General features: G+C 43.8%; 5 protein-coding genes across 5 annotated transcripts; all 5 read right to left on the bottom strand.

Annotated features, from left to right (window-relative positions):
• Positions 1-491: 491 nt before the first annotated feature.
• Positions 492-3486, bottom strand: LOC138210867 (tripartite motif-containing protein 16-like). Its single transcript, XM_069170209.1, has one exon. The coding sequence runs from the start codon at positions 2160-2162 to the stop codon at positions 513-515; it is 1650 nt and encodes a 549-aa protein (XP_069026310.1). The 5' UTR covers positions 2163-3486; the 3' UTR covers positions 492-512.
• Positions 3487-4172: 686 nt separating this feature from the next.
• On the bottom strand, positions 4173-8036 carry LOC138210862 (tripartite motif-containing protein 16-like). Its single transcript, XM_069170203.1, has one exon. It carries the CDS (start codon positions 6710-6712, stop codon positions 5048-5050), a length of 1665 nt encoding a protein of 554 aa, XP_069026304.1. The 5' UTR covers positions 6713-8036; the 3' UTR covers positions 4173-5047.
• Positions 8037-8677: 641 nt separating this feature from the next.
• LOC138210851 (tripartite motif-containing protein 16-like) lies at positions 8678-12075 on the bottom strand. The gene has a single exon (XM_069170189.1). It carries the CDS (start codon positions 11260-11262, stop codon positions 9598-9600), a length of 1665 nt encoding a protein of 554 aa, XP_069026290.1. The 5' UTR covers positions 11263-12075; the 3' UTR covers positions 8678-9597.
• A 5016-nt stretch (positions 12076-17091) lies between these two features.
• LOC138210800 (tripartite motif-containing protein 16-like) lies at positions 17092-19729 on the bottom strand. Its single transcript, XM_069170121.1, has one exon. It carries the CDS (start codon positions 19719-19721, stop codon positions 18009-18011), a length of 1713 nt encoding a protein of 570 aa, XP_069026222.1. The 5' UTR covers positions 19722-19729; the 3' UTR covers positions 17092-18008.
• A 467-nt stretch (positions 19730-20196) lies between these two features.
• On the bottom strand, positions 20197-22804 carry LOC138210831 (tripartite motif-containing protein 16-like). Its single transcript, XM_069170164.1, has one exon. The coding sequence runs from the start codon at positions 22802-22804 to the stop codon at positions 21122-21124; it is 1683 nt and encodes a 560-aa protein (XP_069026265.1). The 3' UTR covers positions 20197-21121.
• Positions 22805-25775: the final 2971 nt, after the last annotated feature.

Here is a 25775-nt window from a genome sequence, read left to right as displayed (position 1 = left end):
GCTGCTGGATTAAAGTGAATTTTACCGTCATAGTCACTGAAGGTTTTGCTCATTTCAACTACTTTATATATTGTTGATTTGTAAAGCGTCATATTGAACCAGATCATCACATATTTGGAGCGCTGCTGTCCTGTGAGAACCACGTATCTAAGAAATAAACACCTTTTCAGCTTTGTCAGGTTTTTTAAAATAGTTAATTTAGCAGGAGAATCATCTCAGTCCATAAAAGAACATTTAAATCACTTTAAATTATCAGAAAATAATCTAATTCAATTTCACCAAATTTAGAGATACGTGGTTTTCACAACAGGAACGGTGTGAAAAGAGCTTAAAAACAATAATAAAACATATTAACATGAAGATAACTATCAAGAAGACGTCCAGGTGACGCCCATAATGCTTGATTGACAGCAGATCTTTGTTCAGAGCAGAAACGCCTCAATGATGGAGAGAAAATGAAATGGAAAATGAAAATGCAGGTTTAAACCCACTGAAACCTGAAAGACTTCAGTTTATTTCAGTTTACAAAACTCAGCAGAGTTTCCAACGATGACAAACCTGAACCCAGCGTGGAGCGGCTGAGTGAACGTGGTCTGGACTCTGTGGAGGAGAGTCATGGTCTCAGAGACGCTGTAGAAGGACAGAGTACCTGCACTGTGATCCAGGTACACCCCCACTCTGGAGGATGGAGGACCTGAGACGGGAGTTTCAATGTTGTTGTAAAAAAGACTGTTATTGAAACAATCTAATGACCAAGATTTGTTATTACTTCCAAATCTACTTTGTCTGTTGATATTCTTGTATGCGACTGCTACATGAACTCTTCCTCTCATCTCCACCTCAAAGTAACAACGTCCAGTCAGACTCTCTCTACTCAGGACCTGATAACATCCAATGAATCTGTCTGGATGATCAGAATAAGACTGATTCTGAATCATTACTGTTACTTTTCTGTTCCCATCAGATAATAACAGGTAACTGTGTGCTGTGTTTGGATCCAGTGTGATTTCTTGTGAATATCTTAAGAATCCAGCTCTGGTCTTTGGTTCTGGTTGTGACAGTAAAACGTCCACTTCCTTCACTGACACTGAGATCTTCTTCCATTCTTCATCCAGAACTTGCTGTAGTTTATCTCTGACCTCTGACACAGCTGCTGTCACATCCTGAAAGTAGGTGAGAGGACGGATATGGATGCTGGATGAGTCTGTAGGCTCACTGAGTGCTGACACTGAGGGGTAGTTGTGCAGGAACTCGTTGTGATCCTCTGTGTGTGAGAGCTGCTCCAGCTCGGCGTCTTTCCTCTTCAGCTCAGCGATCTCCTGCTCCAGCTTCTCCTGAAGCTCTTTGACTCGACTCACTTGGGTTTCCTGCTGGGATCTGACCTCCTGCTTCACATCGCGGCTTCTTTCCTGGAGGAGACTCATCAGCTGGGTGAAGAGCTTCTCGTTGCCCTCCAGTGTTTTCTCAGCAGACTGATTGATGTCCTCCACCTCCTGCTGAAGCAGCTTCACATCTTTCTGTCTGTCCTGGATTTTCTGCTGGACGTTTCCTCGACTCCCCTCGAACTCTCTCTGCCTCTCGGTCCTTTCTGCTGCAGCTGAGACGGTGTCGTGGTCTTTATGTTCCTCCACAGAGCAGAGATAACAGATAATCTGACGATCGGTGCGGCAGAACATCTTCATCACCTCGTCGTGAAGAGAGCAGATGTTCTCCTGGAGCTTCTTGGAGGGGTTCACCAGCTTGTGTTTCTTTAATGGAGCGACATCATAATGAGGCTGAAGGTGTTTCTCACAATAAGAAGCCAGACAGACTAAACAGGACTTGACAGCTTTCAGTTTTCTCCCAGTGCAGACATCACAGGCCACATCTTCAGGTCCAGCATAGCAGTGATCAGCAGGAGCAGCTTGGAGTCCAGTCTTCTTCAGCTCCTCCACTAAAGCTGCCAACATGGTGTTTATGTCCAGGACAGGCCTCGGTATGAAAGTCTTCATGCACTGAGGACAGCTGTAGACTCCTGTCCCGTCCTGTCCGTCCCAGTGGACTTTAATACACTCCACGCAGTAGCTGTCCCCACATGGAAGAGTCACCGGATCCTTCAGTAGATCCAGACAGATGGAACAAGAGAAGGTTTCTCGGTCCAGCTGAACTCCTTTCTGCTCCATTTCACCTCTCAGCAGCAGTGACTGTGTGAGTTTCACTTCCAGGAAGAGGAGAGAAGCACTTTGTATTCAAGCCTCCTTTTCAATCATTTCCTGTTTAAAACACTCGTCACCTCAAGTTTTTAAATTCTAGATTCTTCTTTGATTCTGTTTTCACAGTTTGCGCTCCAGTTTTCTGTTCTCCAAAATGTTGTCCTGTGTTGTGCCCTCAGACTTCATATAAAAGTGGACAAAGATATGAAGCAACTCCTCCCATATTATCATATTCCTCCAGATTCTGGCAGTAATCTTCCACTCGAGCTTATCAATTAACCCCAGACCTAAACTTTGTGGTAACTCCTTTAAAAAGTCAGACTTTTAGTCTGTTACACCCAAATTGAACATTTCTCTCCTGTTGAGATCTCCGAGCTAACTTCAATTATTTTCTCATCTGGATCATCTACCGGTCTCTTGGATCTCATCCCAACTAAACTCCTCGAGGAAGTCTTCCCTTTAATTAGTACTTCTATATTAGATCAGATCAAACCTTTCTCTTGGAACCGTTTATGTACCACAAGCTTTTAAAGTGTCTGTAATCAAAACTGTACTTAAAAAGCCGACTCTTGATCAGCTGTTTCAGGAAAACTTACAGACCAGTTACCAACCTGCCGTTTGTTTCTAAAATCCTTGAAAAAGTTGTTGCAAATCAACTTTGTGATCATTTCCAGAGGAACGGTCTGTTTGAAGATGTTCAGTCGGGCTTTAGAGTTCATCACAGCACAGAAACAGGACTGGTGAAAGTTACAAACCGTCTTCTAATAGCCTCAGACAATGGACACCGGTCCCCGCGCTCCACACCGGGCAGCAAGGTGGTCTCCGAGGAACCGACGCCGAGCAGGGGGCCGGACACCCGGTGGTCTCCGAGGAACCGACGGAGGACGGCGGGTACGTACCACCTGGTAGCAGACAGACAGGCAGGACCGCGGCAGGCGGGAGACAGACAAGGGGGGTCAGAACCGGACTTACAGAACTTGCAACGTGGTACCAGGTGAGACGATCGGACGGACGGACGGACGCAGGCGGAGTCCAGGTCCGGGGTTCACGTGATGCCAGGTGGTGATTACCGGGATGAGAAGCAGCTGTGCCAGCTGAAAGAGGTGTGGTAGTGGGAGGTGACTGGAGGCGCTGACCAATGAATCCAAACCCTCCAGACGCAGACCAGAACATAGAAACACCTGGAGGACAGAAACAAACAGGGGAGACAGGAAACACCAGGAAAAGGGAGATCGGGGGAAACGGAGGGAACGACAAACAGAGACAGGCGCAGATCCCGACGGAGAAAATCTGAATCTGTCTGTAATCATTATTTCCATAATCTTATAATCTTAACTAACCTGCCGTACTCTTCTAATTCCTCTCCTGCTTCTAATCATCCCCCAAATCTGATCCAATAACTCTTCCAGATTTCCCTCTTTGCTTTCAGAATGATTTTTTATGAACCCTCGTTTCTGCTTGTTCGTATTGTATTAAATTCTGGAAGTGATGTGATTTTTCTTCATAACCTAAGAGAGCTTTGTTTCTTTCTGTCGCTGCTCTCCAACACTCATCTGTCCACCAGGGGGCAGCCTTTCTCTTCATCCTTCCTTCACCTTTAACACTTGTTGGATTTGCAGCTTCCAGCACTGTAAATATTAATTTTCTATTAATCTGTTCAATATCTTCATTTAAATCTATTTGATCCATTTCACTCTCATATATATATGTTTTAAAGACCCACTTACCCACTATATCTCCTGCTTCCTCCTTTGTAATGATACTTTACAGCATATTGGAAAATGGCCACCACACACCGATGTTTCATCTTCTACATCCCACTCACACATCCCTGCTAGATTCCTCCATACTATAGTTAAATGTAGTGCAGACGTGTTCCCCGTGTGAACATCTAGTCTAGTTTCTAATTCAACTCAGACAAATGGTGGATGAAGTATTCAGAACATTTATTGAAGTAAAAGTACAAATACAGCAAAGAAAACAAAGATACTCCATTACAAGTCAAAGTCCTTAATTAAACAGCTTACTCAGGTAAAAGTACAGAAGCGTTAGCAGCAACATTTAGTGAAAGTATTAAAGTAAAAGTGCTGCTTTGTTCCCTCTGAATAATCTATATTACTATATATGAAGCAGTGAAAGAATTCAGCTCCTTTATTTCAGAAAAAGTTCTGATACCAGACTGAAAATACTAGAAGTCCTGCATTCAAAACCTTGTTGAAGTAAAAGTATCGTCAGCAAAAATACACTGAAAACACAAAAAGTAAAAGTACACACGAAGCAGAAAATGTTCCCTGTTAGTGTTTTCCTATTATATATATATGATGTTTTTAGATTCATATTGCTGCTGGATTAAAGTGAATTTTACCGTCATAGTCACTGAAGGTTTTGCTCATTTCAACTACTTTATATATTGTTGATTTGTAAAGCGTCATATTGAACCAGATCATCACATATTTGGAGCGCTGCTGTCCTGTGAGAACCACGTATCTAAGAAATAAACACCTTTTCAGCTTTGTTGGGTTTTTTAAAATAGTTAATTTAGCAGGAGAATCATCTCAGTCTATAAAAGAACATTTAAATCACTTTAAATTATCAGAAAATAATCTAATTCAACTTCACCAAATTTAGAGATACGTGGTTTTCACGACAGGAACGGTGTGAAAAGAGCTTAAAAACAATAATAAAACATATTAACATGAAGATAACAACTATCAAGAAGACGTCCAGGTGACGCCAATAATGCTTGATTGACAGCAGATCTTTGTTCAGAGCAGAAACGCCTCAATGATGGAGAGAAAATGAAATGGAAAATGAAAATGCAGGTTTAAACCCACTGAAACCTGAAAGACTTCAGTTTATTTCAGTTTACAAAACTCAGCAGAGTTTCCAACGAAGGCAGACCAAAACCCAACGTGGAGCGGCTGAGTGAACGTGGTCTGGACTCTGTGGAGGAGAGTCATGGTCTCAGAGACGCTGTAGAAGGACAGAGTACCTGCACTGTGATCCAGGTACACCCCCACTCTGGAGGGTGGAGGACCTGAGACGGGAGTTTCAATGTTGTTGTACCGAAAACTGTTATTGGAACAATCTAATGACCAAGATTTGTTATTACGTCCAAACACACTTTCCATCCAGCACCCTGTTCTGTTGATATTCTTGTATGCGACTGCTACAAGAACTCTTCCTCTCATCTCCACCTCAAAGTAACAACGTCCAGTCAGACTCTCTCTACTCAGGACCTGACAACATCTACTGAATCTGTCTGGATGATCAGAATAAGACTGATTCTGATTCATTCGTGTTACTTTTCTGTTCCCATCAGATAATAACATCTGTCTGTATGCTGTGTTTGGATCCAGTGTGATTTCTTGTGAATATCTTAAGAATCCAGCTCTGGTCTTTGGTTCTGGTTGTGACAGTAAAACGTCCACTTCATTCACTGACACTGAGATCTTCTTCCATTCTTCATCCAGAACTTGCTGTAGTTTATCTCTGGCCTCTGACACAGCTGCTGTCACATCCTGAAAGTAGGTGAGAGGACGGATATGGATGCTGGATGAGTCTGTAGGCTCACTGAGTGCTGACACTGAGGGGTAGTTGTGCAGGAACTCGTTGTGATCCTCTGTGTGAGAGAGCTGCTCCAGCTCGGCGTCTTTCCTCTTCAGCTCAGCGATCTCCTGCTCCAGCTTCTCCTGAAGCTCTTTGACTCGACTCACTTGGGTTTCCTGCTGGGATCTGACCTCCTGCTTCACGTCGCGGCTTCTTTCCTGGAGGAGACTCATCAGCTGGGTGAAGAGCTTCTCGCTGCCCTCCAGTGTTTTCTCAGCAGACTGATTGATGTCCTCTACCTCCTGCTGAAGCAGCTTCACATCTTTCTGTCTGTCCTGGATTTTCTGCTGGACGTTTCCTCGACTCCCCTCGAGCTCTCTCTGCCTCTCGGTCCTTTCTGCTGCAGCTGAGACGGTGTCGTGGTCTTTATGTTCCTCCACAGAGCAGAGATAACAGATAATCTGACGATCTGTGCGGCAGAACATCTTCATCACCTCGTCGTGAAGAGAGCAGATGTTCTCCTGGAGCTTCTTGGAGGGGTTCACCAGCTTGTGTTTCTTTAATGGAGCGACATCATAATGAGGCTGAAGGTGTTTCTCACAATAAGAAGCCAGACAGACTAAACAGGACTTGACAGCTTTCAGTTTTCTCCCAGTGCAGACATCACAGGCCACATCTTCAGGTCCAGCATAGCAGTGATCAGCAGGAGCAGCTTGGAGTCTAGTCTTCTTCAGCTCCTCCACTAAAGCTGCCAACATGGTGTTTTTGTCCAGGACAGGCCTCGGTATGAAGTCCTGCCTGCACTGAGGACAGCTGTAGACTCCCGTCCCGTCCTGTCCATCCCAGTGGACTTTAATACACTCCATGCAGTAGCTGTGTCCACATGGAAGAGTCACCGGATCCTTCAGTAGATCCAGACAGATGGAACAAGAGAAAGTTTCTCGGTCCAGCTGAACTCCTTTCTGCTCCATTTCACCTCTCAGCAGCAGTGACTGTGTGAGTTTCACTTCCAGGAAGAGGAGAGAAGCACTTTGTATTCAAGCCTCCTTTTCAATCATTTCCTGTTTAAAACACTCGTCACCTCAAGTTTTTAAATTCTAGATTCTTCTTTGATTCTGTGTTCACAGTTTGCGCTCCAGTTTTCTGTTCTCCAAAAGGTTGTCCTGTGTTGTGCCCTCAGACTTTATATAAAAGTGGACAAAGATATGAAGCAACTCCTCCCATATTATCATATTCCTCCAGATTCTGGCAGTAATCTTCCACTCGAGCTTATCAATTAACCCCAGACCTAAACTTTGTGGTAACTCCTTTAAAAAGTCAGACTTTTAGTCTGTTACACCCAAATTGAACATTTCTCTCCTGTTGAGATCTCCGAGCTAACTTCAATTATTTTCTCATCTGGATCATCTACCGGTCTCTTGGATCTCATCCCAACTAAACTCCTCGAGGAAGTCTTCCCTTTAATTAGTACTTCTATATTAGATCAGATCAAACCTTTCTCTTGTAACCGTTTATGTACCACAAGCTTTTAAAGTGTCTGTAATCAAAACTGTACTTAAAAAGCCGACTCTTGATCAGCTGTTTCAGGAAAACTTACAGACCAGTTACCAATCTGCCGTTTGTTTCTAAAATCCTTGAAAAAGTTGTTGCAAATCAACTTTGTGATCATTTCCAGAGGAACGGTCTGTTTGAAGATGTTCAGTCGGGCTTTAGAGTTCATCACAGCACAGAAACAGGACTGGTGAAAGTTACAAACCGTCTTCTAATAGCCTCAGACAATGGACACCGGTCCCCGCGCTCCACACCGGGCAGCAAGGTGGTCTCCGAGGAACCGACGCCGAGCAGGGGGCCGGACACCCGGTGGTCTCCGAGGAACCGACGGAGGACGGCAGGTACGTACCACCTGGTAGCAGACAGACAGGCAGGACCGCGGCAGGCGGGAGACAGACAAGGGGGGTCAGAACCGGACTTACAGAACTTGCAACGTGGTACCAGGTGAGACGATCGGACGGACGGACGGACGCAGGCGGAGTCCAGGTCCGGGGTTCACGTGCTGCCAGGTGGTGATTACCGGGATGAGAAGCAGCTGTGCCAGCTGAAAGAGGTGTGGTAGTGGGAGGTGACTGGAGGCGCTGACCAATGAATCCAAACCCTCCAGACGCAGACCAGAACATAGAAACACCTGGAGGACAGAAACAAACAGGGGAGACAGGAAACACCAGGAAAAGGGAGATCGGGGGAAACGGAGGGAACGACAAACAGAGACAGGCGCAGATCCCGACGGAGAAAATCTGAATCTGTCTGTAATCATTATTTCCATAATCTTATAATCTTAACTAACCTGCCGTACTCTTCTAATTCCTCTCCTGCTTCTAATCATCCCCCAAATCTGATCCAATAACTCTTCCAGATTTCCCTCTTTGCTTTCAGAATGATTTTTTATGAACTCTCGTTTCTGCTTGTTCGTATTGTATTAAATTCTGGAAGTGATGTGATTTTTCTTCATAACCTAAGAGAGCTTTGTTTCTTTCTGTCGCTGCTCTCCAACACTCATCTGTCCACCAGGGGGCAGCCTTTCTCTTCATCCTTCCTTCACCTTTAACACTTGCTGGATTTGCAGCTTCCAGCACTGTAAATATTAATTTTCTATTAATCTCTTCAATATCTTCATTTAAATCTATTTGATCCATTTCACTCTCATATATATATGTTTTAAAGACCCACTTACCCACTATATCTCCTGCTTCCTCCTTTGTAATGATACTTTACAGCATATTGGAAAATGGCCACCACACACCGATGTTTCATCTTCTACATCCCACTCACACATCCCTGCTAGATTCCTCCATACTATAGTTAAATGTAGTGCAGACGTGTTCCCCGTGTGAACATCTAATCTAGTTTCTAATTCAACTCAGACAAATGGTGGATGAAGTATTCAGAACATTTATTGAAGTAAAAGTACAAATACAGCAAAGAAAACAAAGATACTCCATTACAAGTCAAAGTCCTTAATTAAACAGCTTACTCAGGTAAAAGTACAGAAGCGTTAGCAGCAACATTTAGTGAAAGTATTAAAGTAAAAGTGCTGCTTTGTTCCCTCTGAATAATCTATATTACTATATATGAAGCAGTGAAAGAATTCAGCTCCTTTATTTCAGAAAAAGTTCTGATACCAGACTGAAAATACTAGAAGTCCTGCATTCAAAACCTTGTTGAAGTAAAAGTATCGTCAGCAAAAATACACTGAAAACACAAAAAGTAAAAGTACACACGAAGCAGAAAATGTTCCCTGTTAGTGTTTTCCTATTATATATATATGATGTTTTTAGATTCATATTGCTGCTGGATTAAAGTGAATTTTACCGTCATAGTCACTGAAGGTTTTGCTCATTTCAACTACTTTATATATTGTTGATTTGTAAAGCGTCATATTGAACCAGATCATCACATATTTGGAGCGTTGCTGTCCTGTGAGAACCACGTATCTAAGAAATAAACACCTTTTCAGCTTTGTCAGGTTTTTTAAAATAGTTAATTTAGCAGGAGAATCATCTCAGTCTATAAAAGAACATTTAAATCACTTTAAATTATCAGAAAATAATCTAATTCAACTTCACCAAATTTAGAGATACGTGGTTTTCACTACAGGAACGGTGTGAAAAGAGCTTAAAAACAATAATAAAACATATTAACATGAAGATAACAACTATCAAGAAGACGTCCAGGTGACGCCCATAATGCTTGATTGACAGCAGATCTTTGTTCAGAGCAGAAACGCCTCAATGATGGAGAGAAAATGAAATGGAAAATGAAAATGCAGGTTTAAACCCACTGAAACCTGAAAGACTTCAGTTTATTTCAGTTTACAAAACTCAGCAGAGTTTCCAACGAAGGCAGACCAAAACCCAACGTGGAGCGGCTGAGTGAACGTGGTCTGGACTCTGTGGAGGAGAGTCATGGTCTCAGAGACGCTGTAGAAGGACAGAGTACCTGCACTGTGATCCAGGTACACCCCCACTCTGGAGGGTGGAGGACCTGAGACGGGAGTTTCAATGTTGTTGTACCGAAAACTGTTATTGGAACAATCTAATGACCAAGATTTGTTATTACGTCCAAACACACTTTCCATCCAGCACCCTGTTCTGTTGATATTCTTGTATGCGACTGCTACAAGAACTCTTCCTCTCATCTCCACCTCAAAGTAACAACGTCCAGTCAGACTCTCTCTACTCAGGACCTGACAACATCTACTGAATCTGTCTGGATGATCAGAATAAGACTGATTCTGATTCATTCGTGTTACTTTTCTGTTCCCATCAGATAATAACATCTGTCTGTATGCTGTGTTTGGATCCAGTGTGATTTCTTGTGAATATCTTAAGAATCCAGCTCTGGTCTTTGGTTCTGGTTGTGACAGTAAAACGTCCACTTCATTCACTGACACTGAGATCTTCTTCCATTCTTCATCCAGAACTTGCTGTAGTTTATCTCTGGCCTCTGACACAGCTGCTGTCACATCCTGAAAGTAGGTGAGAGGACGGATATGGATGCTGGATGAGTCTGTAGGCTCACTGAGTGCTGACACTGAGGGGTAGTTGTGCAGGAACTCGTTGTGATCCTCTGTGTGTGAGAGCTGCTCCAGCTCGGCGTCTTTCCTCTTCAGCTCAGCGATCTCCTGCTCCAGCTTCTCCTGAAGCTCTTTGACTCGACTCACTTGGGTTTCCTGCTGGGATCTGACCTCCTGCTTCACATCGCGGCTTCTTTCCTGGAGGAGACTCATCAGCTGGGTGAAGAGCTTCTCGCTGCCCTCCAGTGTTTTCTCAGCAGACTGATTGATGTCCTCCACCTCCTGCTGAAGCAGCTTCACATCTTTCTGTCTGTCCTGGATTTTCTGCTGGACGTTTCCTCGACTCCCCTCGAGCTCTCTCTGCCTCTCGGTCCTTTCTGCTGCAGCTGAGACGGTGTCGTGGTCTTTATGTTCATCCACAGGGCAGAGATAACAGATAATCTGCTGATCGGTGCGGCAGAACATCTTCATCACCTCGTCGTGACGAGAGCAGATGTTCTCCTGGAGCTTCTTGGAGGGGTTCACCAGCTTGTGTTTCTTGAATGTTGCGGCATCATAATGAGGCTGAAGGTGTTTCTCACAATAAGAAACCAGACAGACTAAACAGGACTTGACAGCTTTCAGTTTTCTCCCAGTGCAGACATCACAGGCCACATCTTCAGGTCCAGCATAGCAGTGATCAGCAGGAGCAGCTTGGAGTCCAGTCTTCTTCAGCTCCTCCACTAAAGCTGCCAACATGGTGTTTTTGTCCAGGACAGGCCTCGGTATGAACGTCTTCATGCACTGAGGACAGCTGTAGGTTTCCTTCTCATCCTCTTTATTCCAGTGGACTTTAATACACTCCATGCAGTAGTTGTGTCCACATGGAAGAGTCACCGGATCCTTCAGTAGATCCAGACAGATGGAACAAGAGAAGGCTTCTCGGTCCAGCTGAACTCCTTTCTGCTCCATTTCACCTCTCAGCAGCAGTGACTGTGTGAGTTTCACTTCCAGGAAGAGGAGAGAAGCACTTTGTATTCAAGCCTCCTTTTCAATCATTTCCTGTTTAAAACACTCGTCACCTCAAGTTTTTAAATTCTAGATTCTTCTTTGATTCTGTGTTCACAGTTTGCGCTCCAGTTTTCTGTTCTCCAAAAGGTTGTCCTGTGTTGTGCCCTCAGACTTTATATAAAAGTGGACAAAGATATGAAGCAACTCCTCCCATATTATCATATTCCTCCAGATTCTGGCAGTAATCTTCCACTCGAGCTTATCAATTAACCCCAGACCTAAACTTTGTGGTAACTCCTTTAAAAAGTCAGACTTTTAGTCTGTTACACCCAAATTGAACATTTCTCTCCTGTTGAGATCTCCGAGCTAACTTCAATTATTTTCTCATCTGGATCATCTACCGGTCTCTTGGATCTCATCCCAACTAAACTCCTCGAGGAAGTCTTCCCTTTAATTAGTACTTCTATATTAGATCAGATCAAACCTTTCTCTTGGAACCGTTTATGTACCACAAGCTTTTAAAGTGTCTGTAATCAAAACTGTACTTAAAAAGCCGACTCTTGATCAGCTGTTTCAGGAAAACTTACAGACCAGTTACCAACCTGCCGTTTGTTTCTAAAATCCTTGAAAAAGTTGTTGCAAATCAACTTTGTGATCATTTCCAGAGGAACGGTCTGTTTGAAGATGTTCAGTCGGGCTTTAGAGTTCATCACAGCACAGAAACAGGACTGGTGAAAGTTACAAACCGTCTTCTAATAGCCTCAGACAATGGACACCGGTCCCCGCGCCCCACACCGGGCAGCAAGGTGGTCTCCGAAGAACCGACGCCGAGCAGGGGGCCGGACACCCGGTGGTCTCCGAGGAACCGACGGAGGACGGCGGGTACGTACCACCTGGTAGCAGACAGACAGGCAGGACCGCGGCAGGCGGGAGACAGACAAGGGGGGTCAGAACCGGACTTACAGAACTTGCAACGTGGTACCAGGTGAGACGATCGGACGGACGGACGGACGCAGGCGGAGTCCAGGTCCGGGGTTCACGTGATGCCAGGTGGTGATTACCGGGATGAGAAGCAGCTGTGCCAGCTGAAAGAGGTGTGGTAGTGGGAGGTGACTGGAGGCGCTGACCAATGAATCCAAACCCTCCAGACGCAGACCAGAACATAGAAACACCTGGAGGACAGAAACAAACAGGGGAGACAGGAAACACCAGGAAAAGGGAGATCGGGGGAAACGGAGGGAACGACAAACAGAGACAGGCGCAGATCCCGACGGAGAAAATCTGAATCTGTGTGGAATCATTATTTCCGTAACCTCATACCTACGTGAGATGTTAGTCGGTCTGTAATTGGTTGGATTTGATGAGTCTTTGCCCGGTTTCCCGATCGGGATGATCACAGCTTCCTTCCAAACAACGAGGTCGTCTCCCCACTTCCCAAACCTGATTATAAAAACAATTTCATCGTTGCTGAACTACCGAAACGCTTTCACGTTGTGTAACAAATGTCCATCCTTCCCTGGAGATGTAAGTCCTCCTCTTTCTCTTCTCAGCTCCTCTAAAGTAAAACGGGGGAATCAGTTGGACTGTTAGTATCGTCTCTTCGTTCAAGAACAGCAGGATGAGCTGATCGTGTCCTTTCTCTTCCTCTCTCACCTTCTACTGTCAGCTTGGCAGAGTTGTGGATTTCTGTTGGTGCTTCTGCCGTCATCTCTGCCCTCTCCCCATCCGACACTGCTGTTTACCAATGATTTTTTTTTATGAACCCTCATTTCTGCTTGTTCGTATTGTATTAAATTCTCGAAGTGATGTGATTTTTCTTCATAACCTAAGAGAGCTTTGTTTCTTTCTGTCGCTGTTCTCCAACACTCATCTGTCCACCAGGGGGCAGCCTTTCTCTTCATCCTTCCTTCACCTTTAACACTTGTTGGATTTGCAGCTTCCAGCACTGTAAATATTAATTTGCTATCAATCTCTTCAATATCTTAATTTAAATCTATTTGATCCATTTCTCTCTCACATATATATATTTTAAAGACCCACTTACCCACTATATCTCCTGCTTCCTCCTTTGTAAAGATACTTTCCAACATATTGGAAAATGGCCACCACCCACCGATGTTTCATCTTCTACATCCCACTCACACATCCCTGCTAGATTCCTCCATACTATAGTTAAATGTAGTGCAGACGTGTTCCCCGTGTGAACATCTAATCTAGTTTCAAATTCAACTCAGACAAATGGTGGATGAAGTATTCAGAACATTTATTGAAGTAAAAGTACAAATACAGCAAAGAAAACAAAGATACTCCATTAGAAGTCAAAGTCCTTAATAAACCAGCATTTTATATTATTTTTGTATATTTTGTGTTCTTGGCCGCAGCAAAGACGGAGCACATCAGGGATTTAACAAAAAGAAACGCATTTTATAATCAAACTTAACCAAAAGACGCATACGGGGCGAGGCAGACAGGAGCTGATGACTGAACAGGCTGCAATCCAGGAAGCAACAACAAAAAAACAAGTTAAACAAGTTACACAGAGACTGAAACTACCACCTGGCGTGACTTCATTTGGCACAGAGTAGTTGAAGGACCAGATAATTTCAGCAGGAGAAGCTGATGAGTTCACTGAGTGCAGTTTTGTCACTTGTGATCAGGAGCAGGTGAGGCGGAGCTGCGACTCAGGAGAGGACGGCTCGGACACGTTCCACAAATAATCAGTCAGACAAAGAAACACGGGAAACGTGAGGAATCTGAGAGAGATGATGATGGGAAATAATGAGCTCATCATACTTGTCAAATGTTTGTCTATCTGTTGCATAACATGTTCCTGTTGTCTCAGGAAAGATGAACCCATTTATCTGCACAACATGGTTCTCTAGTCTCAGTTACAACGTCTCTGTACCTTTATCTGGTGACCTACGACCTCACTCAGTACTATCTACAAAATCAGATCTACAGAGGAAGTGGGGATGACTGTCAACTGTTTGTCACGCTGTATAAAAGCTGAACTACGGAGGAGAGACTTCGAGCAATGCTGGACACCTTTCTTTGAGTGAACATGTATTTGCTCCTTCTTGCAAGAATAAATGTCCGATGTGTTTGATTTTGAATTCAGCCTCGGAGTCATTTTTCTAACAGATGATGTCTGACTGCTGTTGTGACAACGACAGAAAGTTTGAGAGGAGTTGAAGAATCTCCTCATTCACTCAAATGTTACAAATATGTTCAAAAAAATGATAAATGTTTGAAAAAAGTTGAATGTCGGCGTAAATGTCCTGAAAGAGTTGAACAATTTCAAATGTGAATGGTTGAACTCGGTGAGTATGCAGAAGTAGTGAGCGACCAAAACAAAGCGCGTGGAAGAAGTCAGAAACAGGATGTCAACAGTGTAAATGCTGAATCAGCATTCACACAATAAAGGCCAGTTATTTGTTCTAATTTCACTTGGATACGGGAGAACGCTGCCTCAGATGGAGGCGCTAAAATAGTTCAAATAACTCCTGTAAAACATTACGAAGGCTTAAATCATCGTACACGTGAACATTTAGTGACAATCTATACAATTCACAACGTCACGATAACATATGACCTTGTTGATTAGCTCGGAGCAAATAGGATCAAATCCAGCAATCTCTATATGTCACGAAGAAAAATATCCCTTTTGTTTTTTAAACAAGTCTTCTTTGATCACTTTGTTGTCACTCCAGAAGAAGAACACTATGTTTAGTATCAGAGTCTCTTTAAATATTGCTGTTGCTCAGCTGTTCATCTTCCACGATGGACAACGGTCACAAAGATGAAACCTCTTCAGCAGAAAGCTAAAAGATCAGAAGAACAGGTAACAGGTGCAGCACTCTGTCACCGCTAACATGAAGGAAACACATGCTGCCTGGCTGGCTGCTGCTGCTTCTTCATTTGGATTAGAAATCTAGTGACTAAAGGAAACATTGAACAGGACGTCCTCACCGTCCGCTACGTCTTTTTAGCCCGTCTGTCCCAAAGCGAGCTGAGACAGGAAACCGGAAACAGAACGCGGAGACCTGCAACGAGCCGACGAGGAGACGTTCAGGTTGAAAGAAGAACAAAGTCCAACGTTGTTGAGAAGCGGAGACGTGACGAGCGAGACGAGAAGCAGGTTGAAGGTTCACTTCTGTTTCTGTGCTCACTGGAAACATCTTCATTTCAGATTTAAGCAGCCTTTTTCAGCCGTTACTACATTTGATCTGATTCCATAAAGATGGACGAGGTCTGTGTTTGGTTTTGTCGTTTGAAAAGGTCACTTATTGAAAAGAGATTCTCTTCAACCATGTGAGTGACCTGCAGAGGGATCCTGAAGATAGAATATGAATTGGACCTCCCGTTTCATGTCGGTGGTCGAAGGTGAGTAACACTGATATCAAAAGTAAAAGAATTGTCCCGTGCTTGTTTCCTCTGCTTTAGCCGGCTCAGTACAGGTCTGTACCGGCAGCACAACTCTGGATTCTCATGTCCTGAAGAACTTTCTCTCTCCTCATCATCTAAACCTCAGCGCTTCAATGTTTGAGGAGAGACGACAAAAGAAGTCTGATTGTGTCGTGATTCAAATGTAACGTGATCGAGCTCAAAAGACGGTCGGGATGAAAAAGCTCGTTTTCAACGTGATTTGAGGTCCGACTGTTTCCATTTATATGGATGGTTTGGTAAAACATCAAATCAAGGAGGAGGGAGAAGTCAGGAGACATTTTCAGAGTCTGAATTTAGAGTCTGTGCTTACAGCTGTTTCTTGGAAGCAGTACGTACCATACAAATTCAATCTGGATCAAAGGATTAAAAGTACCAGCAGAAGGGATTTTTAAATGGATTTGTGGTGAGCACTACTTATTTCTAGAAGTGGAGAGCCATACAGCTGAAAAATACATTTCAAAGGAAATAGATATGAGTTTTAAATGTCTTCAGTGTTGTTCTACAGGGTAGAAAAAAAGGCAAAAGTTCAGGAAGCCTTGAATGACTTGGTGTGTTTCTACATTACAGTTTACTGACAAAGACCACGACATGCATTTAGAAGCTTCTGGAAAAACAAGGAAGCGAATCTTTAGCGAACTTGGGTTTTTCTTTTGGGGGTAAACAACCTCTTTCTGAGGTCGAGAATACAAACTATATCTGCACACCTCCAGATCGAAATGCAAAACATCTGTTTGTTTGATTTTGGGGAGAATTTGAGTGAAACAAACCGTTAATTCTCATTCAAGAAAACCTTTGGACGTGTTCATAAATGTCAGCATATGCAGCATGTGACGACACCACAATGTACTTTATCTGACTTTTACAATTACCAGCATTCATTTCTAAACTTTGCAGAGATGCAGAATACAGCCGGGACAAGCTGTTAACTGACCAACACATTCACAGCTAGCAGATTTACCAGTTAACCGACCTGCAAGTATCTAAACTGGCAGGAAAACAGATCAGCTGGAGAAAACCAAGCAGACAACGTGAGACCGTCCAACGTCCACACGGAGAAGCTTTCTGCTCTGAGGTGACCGTGCTCAGCACAGAGCCGGGATTTGATTTATCATGGAAGTCATTTCAGGAAGAAACTTTCTCAGCCTGAACATATTGATGAAGCTGAGGGGCGTTCCTCTCTCACAGGGATCTGCACCAAAGGCTGGAAGATGACATTTCATGACCTTTGAGAGTCTTCAGCGGCAACCAGCGCTGTCAGTGGGCAGAGTGCTCCCTCTGGTGGTCAGTTTGTGAAACAGCAGCATCATGTTGTCTAATTCAACTCAGACAAATGGTGGATGAAGTATTCAGAACATTTATTGAAGTAAAAGTACAAATACAGCAAAGAAAACAAAGATACTCCATTACAAGTCAAAGTCCTTAATTAAACAGCTTACTCAGGTAAAAGTACAGAAGCGTTAGCAGCAACATTTAGTGAAAGTATTAAAGTAAAAGTGCTGCTTTGTTCCCTCTGAATAATCTATATTACTATATATGAAGCAGTGAAAGAATTCAGCTCCTTTATTTCAGAAAAAGTTCTGATACCAGACTGAAAATACTAGAAGTCCTGCATTCAAAACCTTGTTGAAGTAAAAGTATCGTCAGCAAAAATACACTGAAAACACAAAAAGTAAAAGTACACACGAAGCAGAAAATGTTCCCTGTTAGTGTTTTCCTATCATATATCTGATGTTTTTAGATTCATATTGCTGCTGGATTAAAGTGAATTTTACCGTCATAGTCACTGAAGGTTTTGCTCATTTCAACTACTTTATATATTGTTGATTTGTAAAGCGTCATATTGAACCAGATCATCACATATTTGGAGCGTTGCTGTCCTGTGAGAACCACGTATCTAAGAAATAAACACCTTTTCAGCTTTGTCAGGTTTTTAAAATAGTTAATTTAGCAGGAGAATCATCTCAGTCCATAAAAGAACATTTAAATCTCTTTAGTTTATCAGAAAATAATCTAATTCAACTTCACCAAATTTAGAGATACGTGGTTTTCACTACAGGAACGGTGTGAAAAGAGCTTAAAAACAAGAATAAAACATATTAACATGAAGATAACAACTATCAAGAAGACGTCCAGGTGACGCCCATAATGCTTGATTGACAGCAGATCTTTGTTCAGAGCAGAAACGCCTCAATGATGGAGAGAAAATGAAATGGAAAATGAAAATGCAGGTTTAAACCCACTGAAACCTGAAAGACTTCAGTTTATTTCAGTTTACAAAACTCAGCAGAGTTTCCAACGGAGAGAGACAAAATCCCTAACCCGAACCCTAACCTGAACCCGAACTCTAACCCTAACCCAACGTGGAGCGGCTGAGTGAACGTGGTCTGGACTCTGTGGAGGAGAGTCATGGTCTCAGAGACTCTGTAGAAGGACAGAGTACCTGCACTGTGATCCAGGTACACCCCCACTCTGGAGGATGGAGGACCTGAGACGGGAGTTTTGATGTTGTTGTACCAAAGACTGTTATTGGAACAATCTAATGACCAAGATTTGTTATTAAATCCAAATCTACTTTCCATCCCGCTCCCTGTTCTGTTGATATTCTTGTATGCGACTGCTACATCAACTCCTCCTCTTCCTCTCATCTCCACCTCAAAGTAACAAAGTCCAGTCAGACTCTCTCTACTCAGGACCTGCCAACATCTGCTGAATCTGTCTGGATGATCAGAATAAGACTGATTCTGATCCATTACTGTTACTTTTCTGTTCCCATCAGATAATAACATCTGTCTGTTTGCTGTGTTTGGATCCAGTGTGATTTCTTGTGAATATCTTAAGAATCCAGCTCTGGTCTTTGGTCCTGGTTGTGACAGTAAAACGTCCACTTCATTCACTGACACTGAGATCTTCTTCCATTCTTCATCCAGAACTTGCTGTAGTTTATCTCTGACCTCTGACACAGCTGCTGTCACATCCTGAAAGTAGGTGAGAGGACGGATATGGATGCTGGATGAGTCTGTAGGCTCACTGAGTGCTGACACTGAGGGGTAGTTGTGCAGGAACTCGTTGTGATCCTCTGTGTGTGAGAGCTGCTCCAGCTCGGCGTCTTTCCTCTTCAGCTCAGCGATCTCCTGCTCCAGCTTCTCCTGAAGCTCTTTGACTCGACTCACTTGGGTTTCCTGCTGGGATCTGACCTCCTGCTTCACATCGCGGCTTCTTTTCTTGAGGAGACTCATCAGCTGGGTGAAGAGCTTCTCGTTGCCCTCCAGTGTTTTCTCAGCAGACTGATTGATGTCCTCCACCTCCTGCTGAAGCAGCTTCACATCTTTCTGTCTGTCCTGGATTTTCTGCTGGACGTTTCCTCGACTCCCCTCGAGCTCTCTCTGCCTCTCGGTCCTTTCTGCTGCAGCTGAGACGGTGTCGTGGTCTTTATGTTCCTCCACAGAGCAGAGATAACAGATAATCTGACGATCTGTGCGGCAGAACATCTTCATCACCTCGTCGTGAAGAGAGCAGATGTTCTCCTGGAGCTTCTTGGAGGGGTTCACCAGCTTGTGTTTCTTTAATGGAGCGACATCATAATGAGGCTGAAGGTGTTTCTCACAATAAGAAGCCAGACAGAATAAACAGGACTTGACAGCTTTCAGTTTTCTCCCAGTGCAGACATCACAGGCCACATCTTCAGGTCCAGCATAGCAGTGATCAGCAGGAGCAGCTTGGAGTCCAGTCTTCTTCAGCTCCTCCACTAAAGCTGCCAACATGGTGTTTTTGTCCAGGACAGGCCTCGGTATGAACCTCTTCATGCACTGAGGACAGCTGTAGACTCCAGTCCCGTCCTGTCCGTCCCAGTGGACTTTAATACACTCCATGCAGTAGTTGTGTCCACATGGAAGAGTCACTGGATCCTTCAGTAGATCCAGACAGATGCAACAAGAGATGGTTTCTCGGTCCAACTGAACTCCTTTCTGCTCCATTTCACCTCTCAGCAGCAGTGACTGTGTGAGTTTCACTTCCTCAAAGATCAAAATAGTTTCAGCTCTAATTTAAATATCATGTGACTCTGCAGCCAATGAGGACATCAGCTCTTAGACTCCACCCACGTTGGCTCCGCCCATCTCCCAGCTGCAGATCTGATGGAGGGAACAAGGAAACGTGACAGACTGCAGCTGCTGAGTTTGAGAGCAGTTTTTTTTATTCCTCCTCAAACTCGTCGTCTCGGCTGTGATTCATGACTAAGTTGAAGTTTCCCCACAAACTGAGACGCCCTCTGTTTCTGCTGCTGTAACATGAAACAAAGATTTGAGGATCTTTGTTTTACCTCTGATAAGTTCACTTATTAGTCTCCAGGGGCAACGAGCGCTGTCAGTGGGCAGAGTGCTCCCTCTGGTGGCCATTCTGGAAACAAGCAGCACCATTTAGTCTAATTCAACTCAGACAAATGGTGGATGAAGTATTCAGAACATTTATTGAAGTAAAAGTACAAATACAGCAAAGAAAACAAAGATACTCCATTACAAGTCAAAGTCCTTAATTAAACAGCTTAATCAGGTAAAAGTACAGAAGCGTTAGCAGCAACATTTAGTGAAAGTATTAAAGTAAAAGTGCTGCTTTGTTCCCTCTGAATAATCTATATTACTATATATGAAGCAGTGAAAGAATTCAGCTCCTTTATTTCAGAAAAAGTTCTGATACCAGACTGAAAATACTAGAAGTCCTGCATTCAAAACCTTGTTGAAGTAAAAGTATCGTCAGCAAAAATACACTGAAAACACAAAAAGTAAAAGTACACACGAAGCAGAAAATGTTCCCTGTTGGTGTTTTACTATTATATATATCTGATGTTTGTAGATTCATATTGCTGCTGGATTAAAGTGAATTTTACCGTCATAGTCACTGAAGGTTTTGCTCATTTCAACTACTTTATATATTGTTGATTTGTAAAGCGTCATATTGAACCAGATCATCACATATTTGGAGCGTTGCTGTCCTGTGAGAACCACGTATCTAAGAAATAAACACCTTTTCAGCTTTGTCAGGTTTTTTTAAATAGTTAATTTAGCAGGAGAATCATCTCAGTCCATAAAAGAACATTTAAATCTCTTTAAATTATCAGAAAATAATTCAAAATTCAACTTCACCAAATTTAGAGATACGTGGTTTTCACTACAGGAACGGTGTGAAAAGAGTTTAAAAACAATAATAAAACATATTAACATGAAGATAACAACTATCAAGAAGACGTCCAGGTGACGCCCATAATGCTTGATTGACAGCAGATCTTTGTTCAGAGCAGAAACGCCTCAATGATGGAGAGAAAATGAAATGGAAAATGAAAATGCAGGTTTAAACCCACTGAAACCTGAAAGACTTCAGTTTATTTCAGTTTACAAAACTCAGCAGAGTTTTCAACGAAGATAAACCCTAACCTGAACCCTAACCCAACGTGGAGCGGCTGAGTGAACGTGGTCTGGACTCTGTGGAGGAGAGTCATGGTCTCAGAGACTCTGTAGAAGGACAGAGTACCTGCACTGTGATCCAGGTACACCCCCACTCTGGAGGATGGAGGACTTGAGACGGGAGTTTTGATGTTGTTGTACCAAAGACTGTTATTGTAACAATCTAATGACCAAGATTTGTCATTACATCCAAATCCACTTTCCATCCCGCTCCCTGTTCTGTTGATATTCTTGTATGCGACTGCTACTTCAACTCTTCCTCTTCCTCTCATCTCCACCTCAAAGTAACAACGTCCAGTCAGACTCTCTCTACTCAGGACCTGACAACATCTACTGAATCTGTCTGGATGATCAGAATAAGACTGATTCTGATTCATTCGTGTTACTTTTCTGTTCCCATCAGATAATAACATCTGTCTGTATGCTGTGTTTGGATCCAGTGTGATTTCTTGTGAATATCTTAAGAATCCAGCTCTGGTCTTTGGTTCTGGTTGTGACAGTAAAACGTCCACTTCATTCACTGACACTGAGATCTTCTTCCATTCTTCATCCAGAACTTGCTGTAGTTTATCTCTGACCTCTGACACAGCTGCTGTCACATCCTGAAAGTAGGTGAGAGGACGGATATGGATGCTGGATGAGTCTGTAGGCTCACTGAGTGCTGACACTGAGGGGTAGTTGTGCAGGAACTCGTTGTGATCCTCTGTGTGTGAGAGCTGCTCCAGCTCGGCGTCTTTCCTCTTCAGCTCAGCGATCTCCTGCTCCAGCTTCTCCTGAAGCTCTTTGACTCGACTCACTTGGGTTTCCTGCTGGGATCTGACCTCCTGCTTCACATCGCGGCTTCTTTCCTGGAGGAGACTCATCAGCTGGGTGAAGAGCTTCTCGTTGCCCTCCAGTGTTTTCTCAGCAGACTGATTGATGTCCTCCACCTCCTGCTGAAGCAGCTTCACATCTTTCTGTCTGTCCTGGATTTTCTGCTGGACGTTTCCTCGACTCCCCTCGAGCTTTCTCTGCCTCTCGGTCCTTTCTGCTGCAGCTGAGACGGTGTCGTGGTCTTTATGTTCCTCCACAGAGCAGAGATAACAGATAATCTGACGATCGGTGCGGCAGAACATCTTCATCACCTCGTCGTGAAGAGAGCAGATGTTCTCCTGGAGCTTCTTGGAGGGGTTCACCAGCTTGTGTTTCTTTAATGGAGCGACATCATAATGACTCTGAAGGTGTTTCTCACAATAAGAAGCCAGACAGACTAAACAGGACTTGACAGCTTTCAGTTTTCTCCCAGTGCAGACATCACAGGCCACATCTTCAGGTCCAGCATAGCAGTGATCAGCAGGAGCAGCTTGGAGTCCAGTCTTCTTCAGCTCCTCCACTAAAGCTGCCAACATGGTGTTTATGTCCAGGACAGGCCTCGGTATGAAGTCCTGCCTGCACTGAGGACAGCTGTAGACTCCTGTCCCGTCCTGTCCGTCCCAGTGGACTTTAATACACTCCATGCAGTAGCTGTGTCCACATGGAAGACCCACCGGATTCTTCAGTAGATCCAGACAGATGCAACAAGAGAAGGTTTCTCGGTCCAACTGAACTCCTTTCTGCTCCATTTCACCTCTCAGCAGCAGTGACTGTGTGAGTTTCACCTCCTCAAAGATAAAACCAGTTTCAGCTGATTTAAATATCATGTGACTCTGCAGCCAATGAGGACATCAGCTCTTAGACTCCACCCATGTTGGCTCCGCCCATCTCCCAGCTGCAGATCTGATGGAGGGAACAAGGAAACGTGACAGACTGCAGCTGCTGAGTTTGAGAGCAGTTTTTTTTATTCCTCCTCAAACTCGTCGTCTCGGCTGTGATTCATGACTAAGTTGAAGTTTCCCCACAAACTGAGACGCCCTCTGTTTCTGCTGCTGTAACATGAAACAAAGATTTGAGGATCTTTGTTTTACCTCTGAAAAGTTCACTTATTAGTCTCCAGGGGCAACGAGCGCTGTCAGTGGGCAGAGTGCTCCCTCTGGTGGCCATTCTGGAAACAAGCAGCACCATTTAGTCTAATTCAACTCAGACAAATGGTGGATGAAGTATTCAGAAACATTACACCAGTATTTAGAACAGACGACAGAGTTGTTGAAGTGTTCAACCACCTCATTTAAAGAGCACTCGTGATTATATGGTTCAAGGAGTGTCTTTTGAATCAGAATTTGCCCTTTAGTCGTTGCCATGGTTACAATCACATCATAAAGTATACAGCGATGGTCAGAGAAAGATAATTCACGTCCTGAAACCTGATCCACGTGTAACCCTCTTGTTATCACCAAGTCCAGGGTGTTACCCTGCTGGTGGGCGGCTTCCTTTACATGTTGGGTCACTTCAAAGCTGTCCAGTAAATCCATCAGCTCTGGAGCTTTGTGGTCGTTCTTCTTATTTACGTGAATATTAAAGTCTCCGTTCAGAATGAACCTGTCATATCTGGTGATACCTGGTGAGATCGACTCTGAGAGTTCCTGCAGAAATAGTGCCGAGTACGTCGGTGGCCGGTAAACTGTGACGATCAGTACTGTTGATTTACCTTTCAGCTGCAGAGCAACATATTCAAATGATGTAAAATCAGCGAGGTCGATGTCATTACACCCAAACTGTGGTGAAGATCACTGCGATCCCTCCTCCTCTCTTGTTCTGTGTAACTGACTGATAACATTTATAGTGAGGAGGACAAGCCTCTATCAGAGTTGCTTCACCAGTCGTGTTGTTAAGCCACGTTTCAACCAGGAGCAGAAAGTACAAAGTCTTATCGATGATGAGATCATTAACCAGAAAAGATTTATCGGTCAAAGATCCGACGATAAAAAAAAGGCAATTTCATCTGCAGGGACTCTCAGACTGGAGAGGAGGCTGGTTGAGGCTGAACTTTGACAATTTTGAGATCGCCGTCTAGTAAGATAGTAATTTAGGTTGTAGGTCGGCGCCGAGAAGTCTGGATCCAGTGAAGTTCAGATGAACTCCATCAGGTTGAAACGCTCCTCACGGTTCCACAAAGGGTTAAAACTGTCAATCAAACGTATGCCATGTTTGAGGCGTGTTGACGTCAGCCATGTTTTCAGGATCAGGAGTCCACTGAACGATTCACTTCCTTTCTTGCGCGTCGGAATCGGTCCGGAAATAAACGCGTCTTGTGATCGATGGTCACTCAGGGTTTTCAGCAGCAGTGTGAAATCTTTTTCCAGAGTCTCAGAGCCCGTTCTCTTTTGCAGGATGTCAGAAGAACCCGTGTGGATCAGAACCCTCAGACTTCTTGGACGAGTCCAGAGGATAACTGGGAGGAGCTCCGTTAACTCCTTCACACTGGTGGTATCCAAACACAGATTTTCAGCCATTTTAACGTGCTTGGTGATGGCGTCCTCCATCAAAATACCGCCTGGTGTCTGAGGGACCTGAACTGTGTCTCTTCTGGCTCTTGATCTAGCAGTGGTTTTGAGGCTGTTTCTCGTGCTTCCATCAGCCTTGTTTCTGGTGATGTAATGACCAGTTTCCACAGACTTAGTGTCATCACACACTTCATGAGTCAGCAGCTCATACCTGTTGTGCAGGGAGAGTTCCAGCGGTGGAGTGAGCGTTGGAGCTGTGTTCCTCATGTGTTTGTTTCTGTGGTGGATAACATCAAACTGAGCCCTGGATGGAGGTGATGTTTTGGGCCTCGCTCCAGTGCGATGTGTATTTAAAAACTCTCAGATCATATTTGCTCCGGACTTGCCTGAATACTGAGATCATTTCTGACGTCCTCCCGTGTTAGTCCGCTGATATCTAAGTGGTGGACTGCTGCTTTAACAATGATCTGAATCCTCTCTGGTTTGGATTCGACCTCCATCGTAGCATTTACTACCCCCTGCTGTGAAAGTGACCAGCTTTGTTTGTGTTTTGTAAGTCAACCGTTGTTTCCCCCTCATTTTGTCTGATGGAGGACTGCTGTGGCTCGTTTTGCCGGCTTTACTTCTTCCATCGGCTCCTCCACTCTGGCTGAACCTCTTCACTGCCTCTGCAGAGGTGGTTTTATTCTGCACCTTCACCTGCTGTATTTCCCTCTCCCCTTTCTCAATCATTACTCCACTTACTTTCTTTTTGGATACGGTTTCTATCCACTAGTGATGGTGAGATGAAGCCTCATGAGGCATCGAACCACTTCAGCCAATTGGTTCTAGAAAGGGTTCATTTCTCGAAGCTTCACGTGAACACGAAACCACCTGCTGGCCAAGTGTATAATCACAGGCAGCTGTAGCTGAACCACATCATGTGATGCATTGAATGTTTGTGTCTGTTATGGCTGTTGGGAATGACTATGAATTACAAAAATGTATGACCAAATAATTTCTGTACATAAATCATCACATATGTGCATAATAAAATATTTTTTGAATGTATTCTGTGTGTGTAAATTTTCCCAAAATGGTCGTATCATATGATATGGCAGGTTGTGTAATCATGTTTTTCTGTCACTTTAGGAAAATGTCATGAGCTTAAGCAGGCAGAGGACAGTGGAAGTGTTTGTGGAACTAGGAAGAGGGGACTGAATATGCTTGTGTA

Source organism: Embiotoca jacksoni, unplaced genomic scaffold (genome assembly GCF_022577435.1).
Source record: "Embiotoca jacksoni isolate LCO1_2020_lvr unplaced genomic scaffold, fEmbJac1.0.p SCAF_48, whole genome shotgun sequence".
NCBI classification, from domain to species: Eukaryota; Metazoa; Chordata; class Actinopteri; family Embiotocidae; genus Embiotoca; species Embiotoca jacksoni.
The sequence above is the reverse complement of the archived record's forward strand: the minus strand, read 5'-3'. Positions and strand labels throughout refer to the sequence as shown.

What these genes read in the sequence shown, in the direction of transcription:
- LOC138210867 (XM_069170209.1), bottom strand. Translation starts at nt 2,162, where the DNA reads ATGGAGCAGAAAGGAGTTCAGCTGGACCGAGAAACCTTCTCTTGTTCC.
- LOC138210862 (XM_069170203.1), bottom strand. Translation starts at nt 6,712, where the DNA reads ATGGAGCAGAAAGGAGTTCAGCTGGACCGAGAAACTTTCTCTTGTTCC.
- LOC138210851 (XM_069170189.1), bottom strand. Translation starts at nt 11,262, where the DNA reads ATGGAGCAGAAAGGAGTTCAGCTGGACCGAGAAGCCTTCTCTTGTTCC.
- LOC138210800 (XM_069170121.1), bottom strand. Translation starts at nt 19,721, where the DNA reads ATGGAGCAGAAAGGAGTTCAGTTGGACCGAGAAACCATCTCTTGTTGC.
- LOC138210831 (XM_069170164.1), bottom strand. Translation starts at nt 22,804, where the DNA reads ATGGAGCAGAAAGGAGTTCAGTTGGACCGAGAAACCTTCTCTTGTTGC.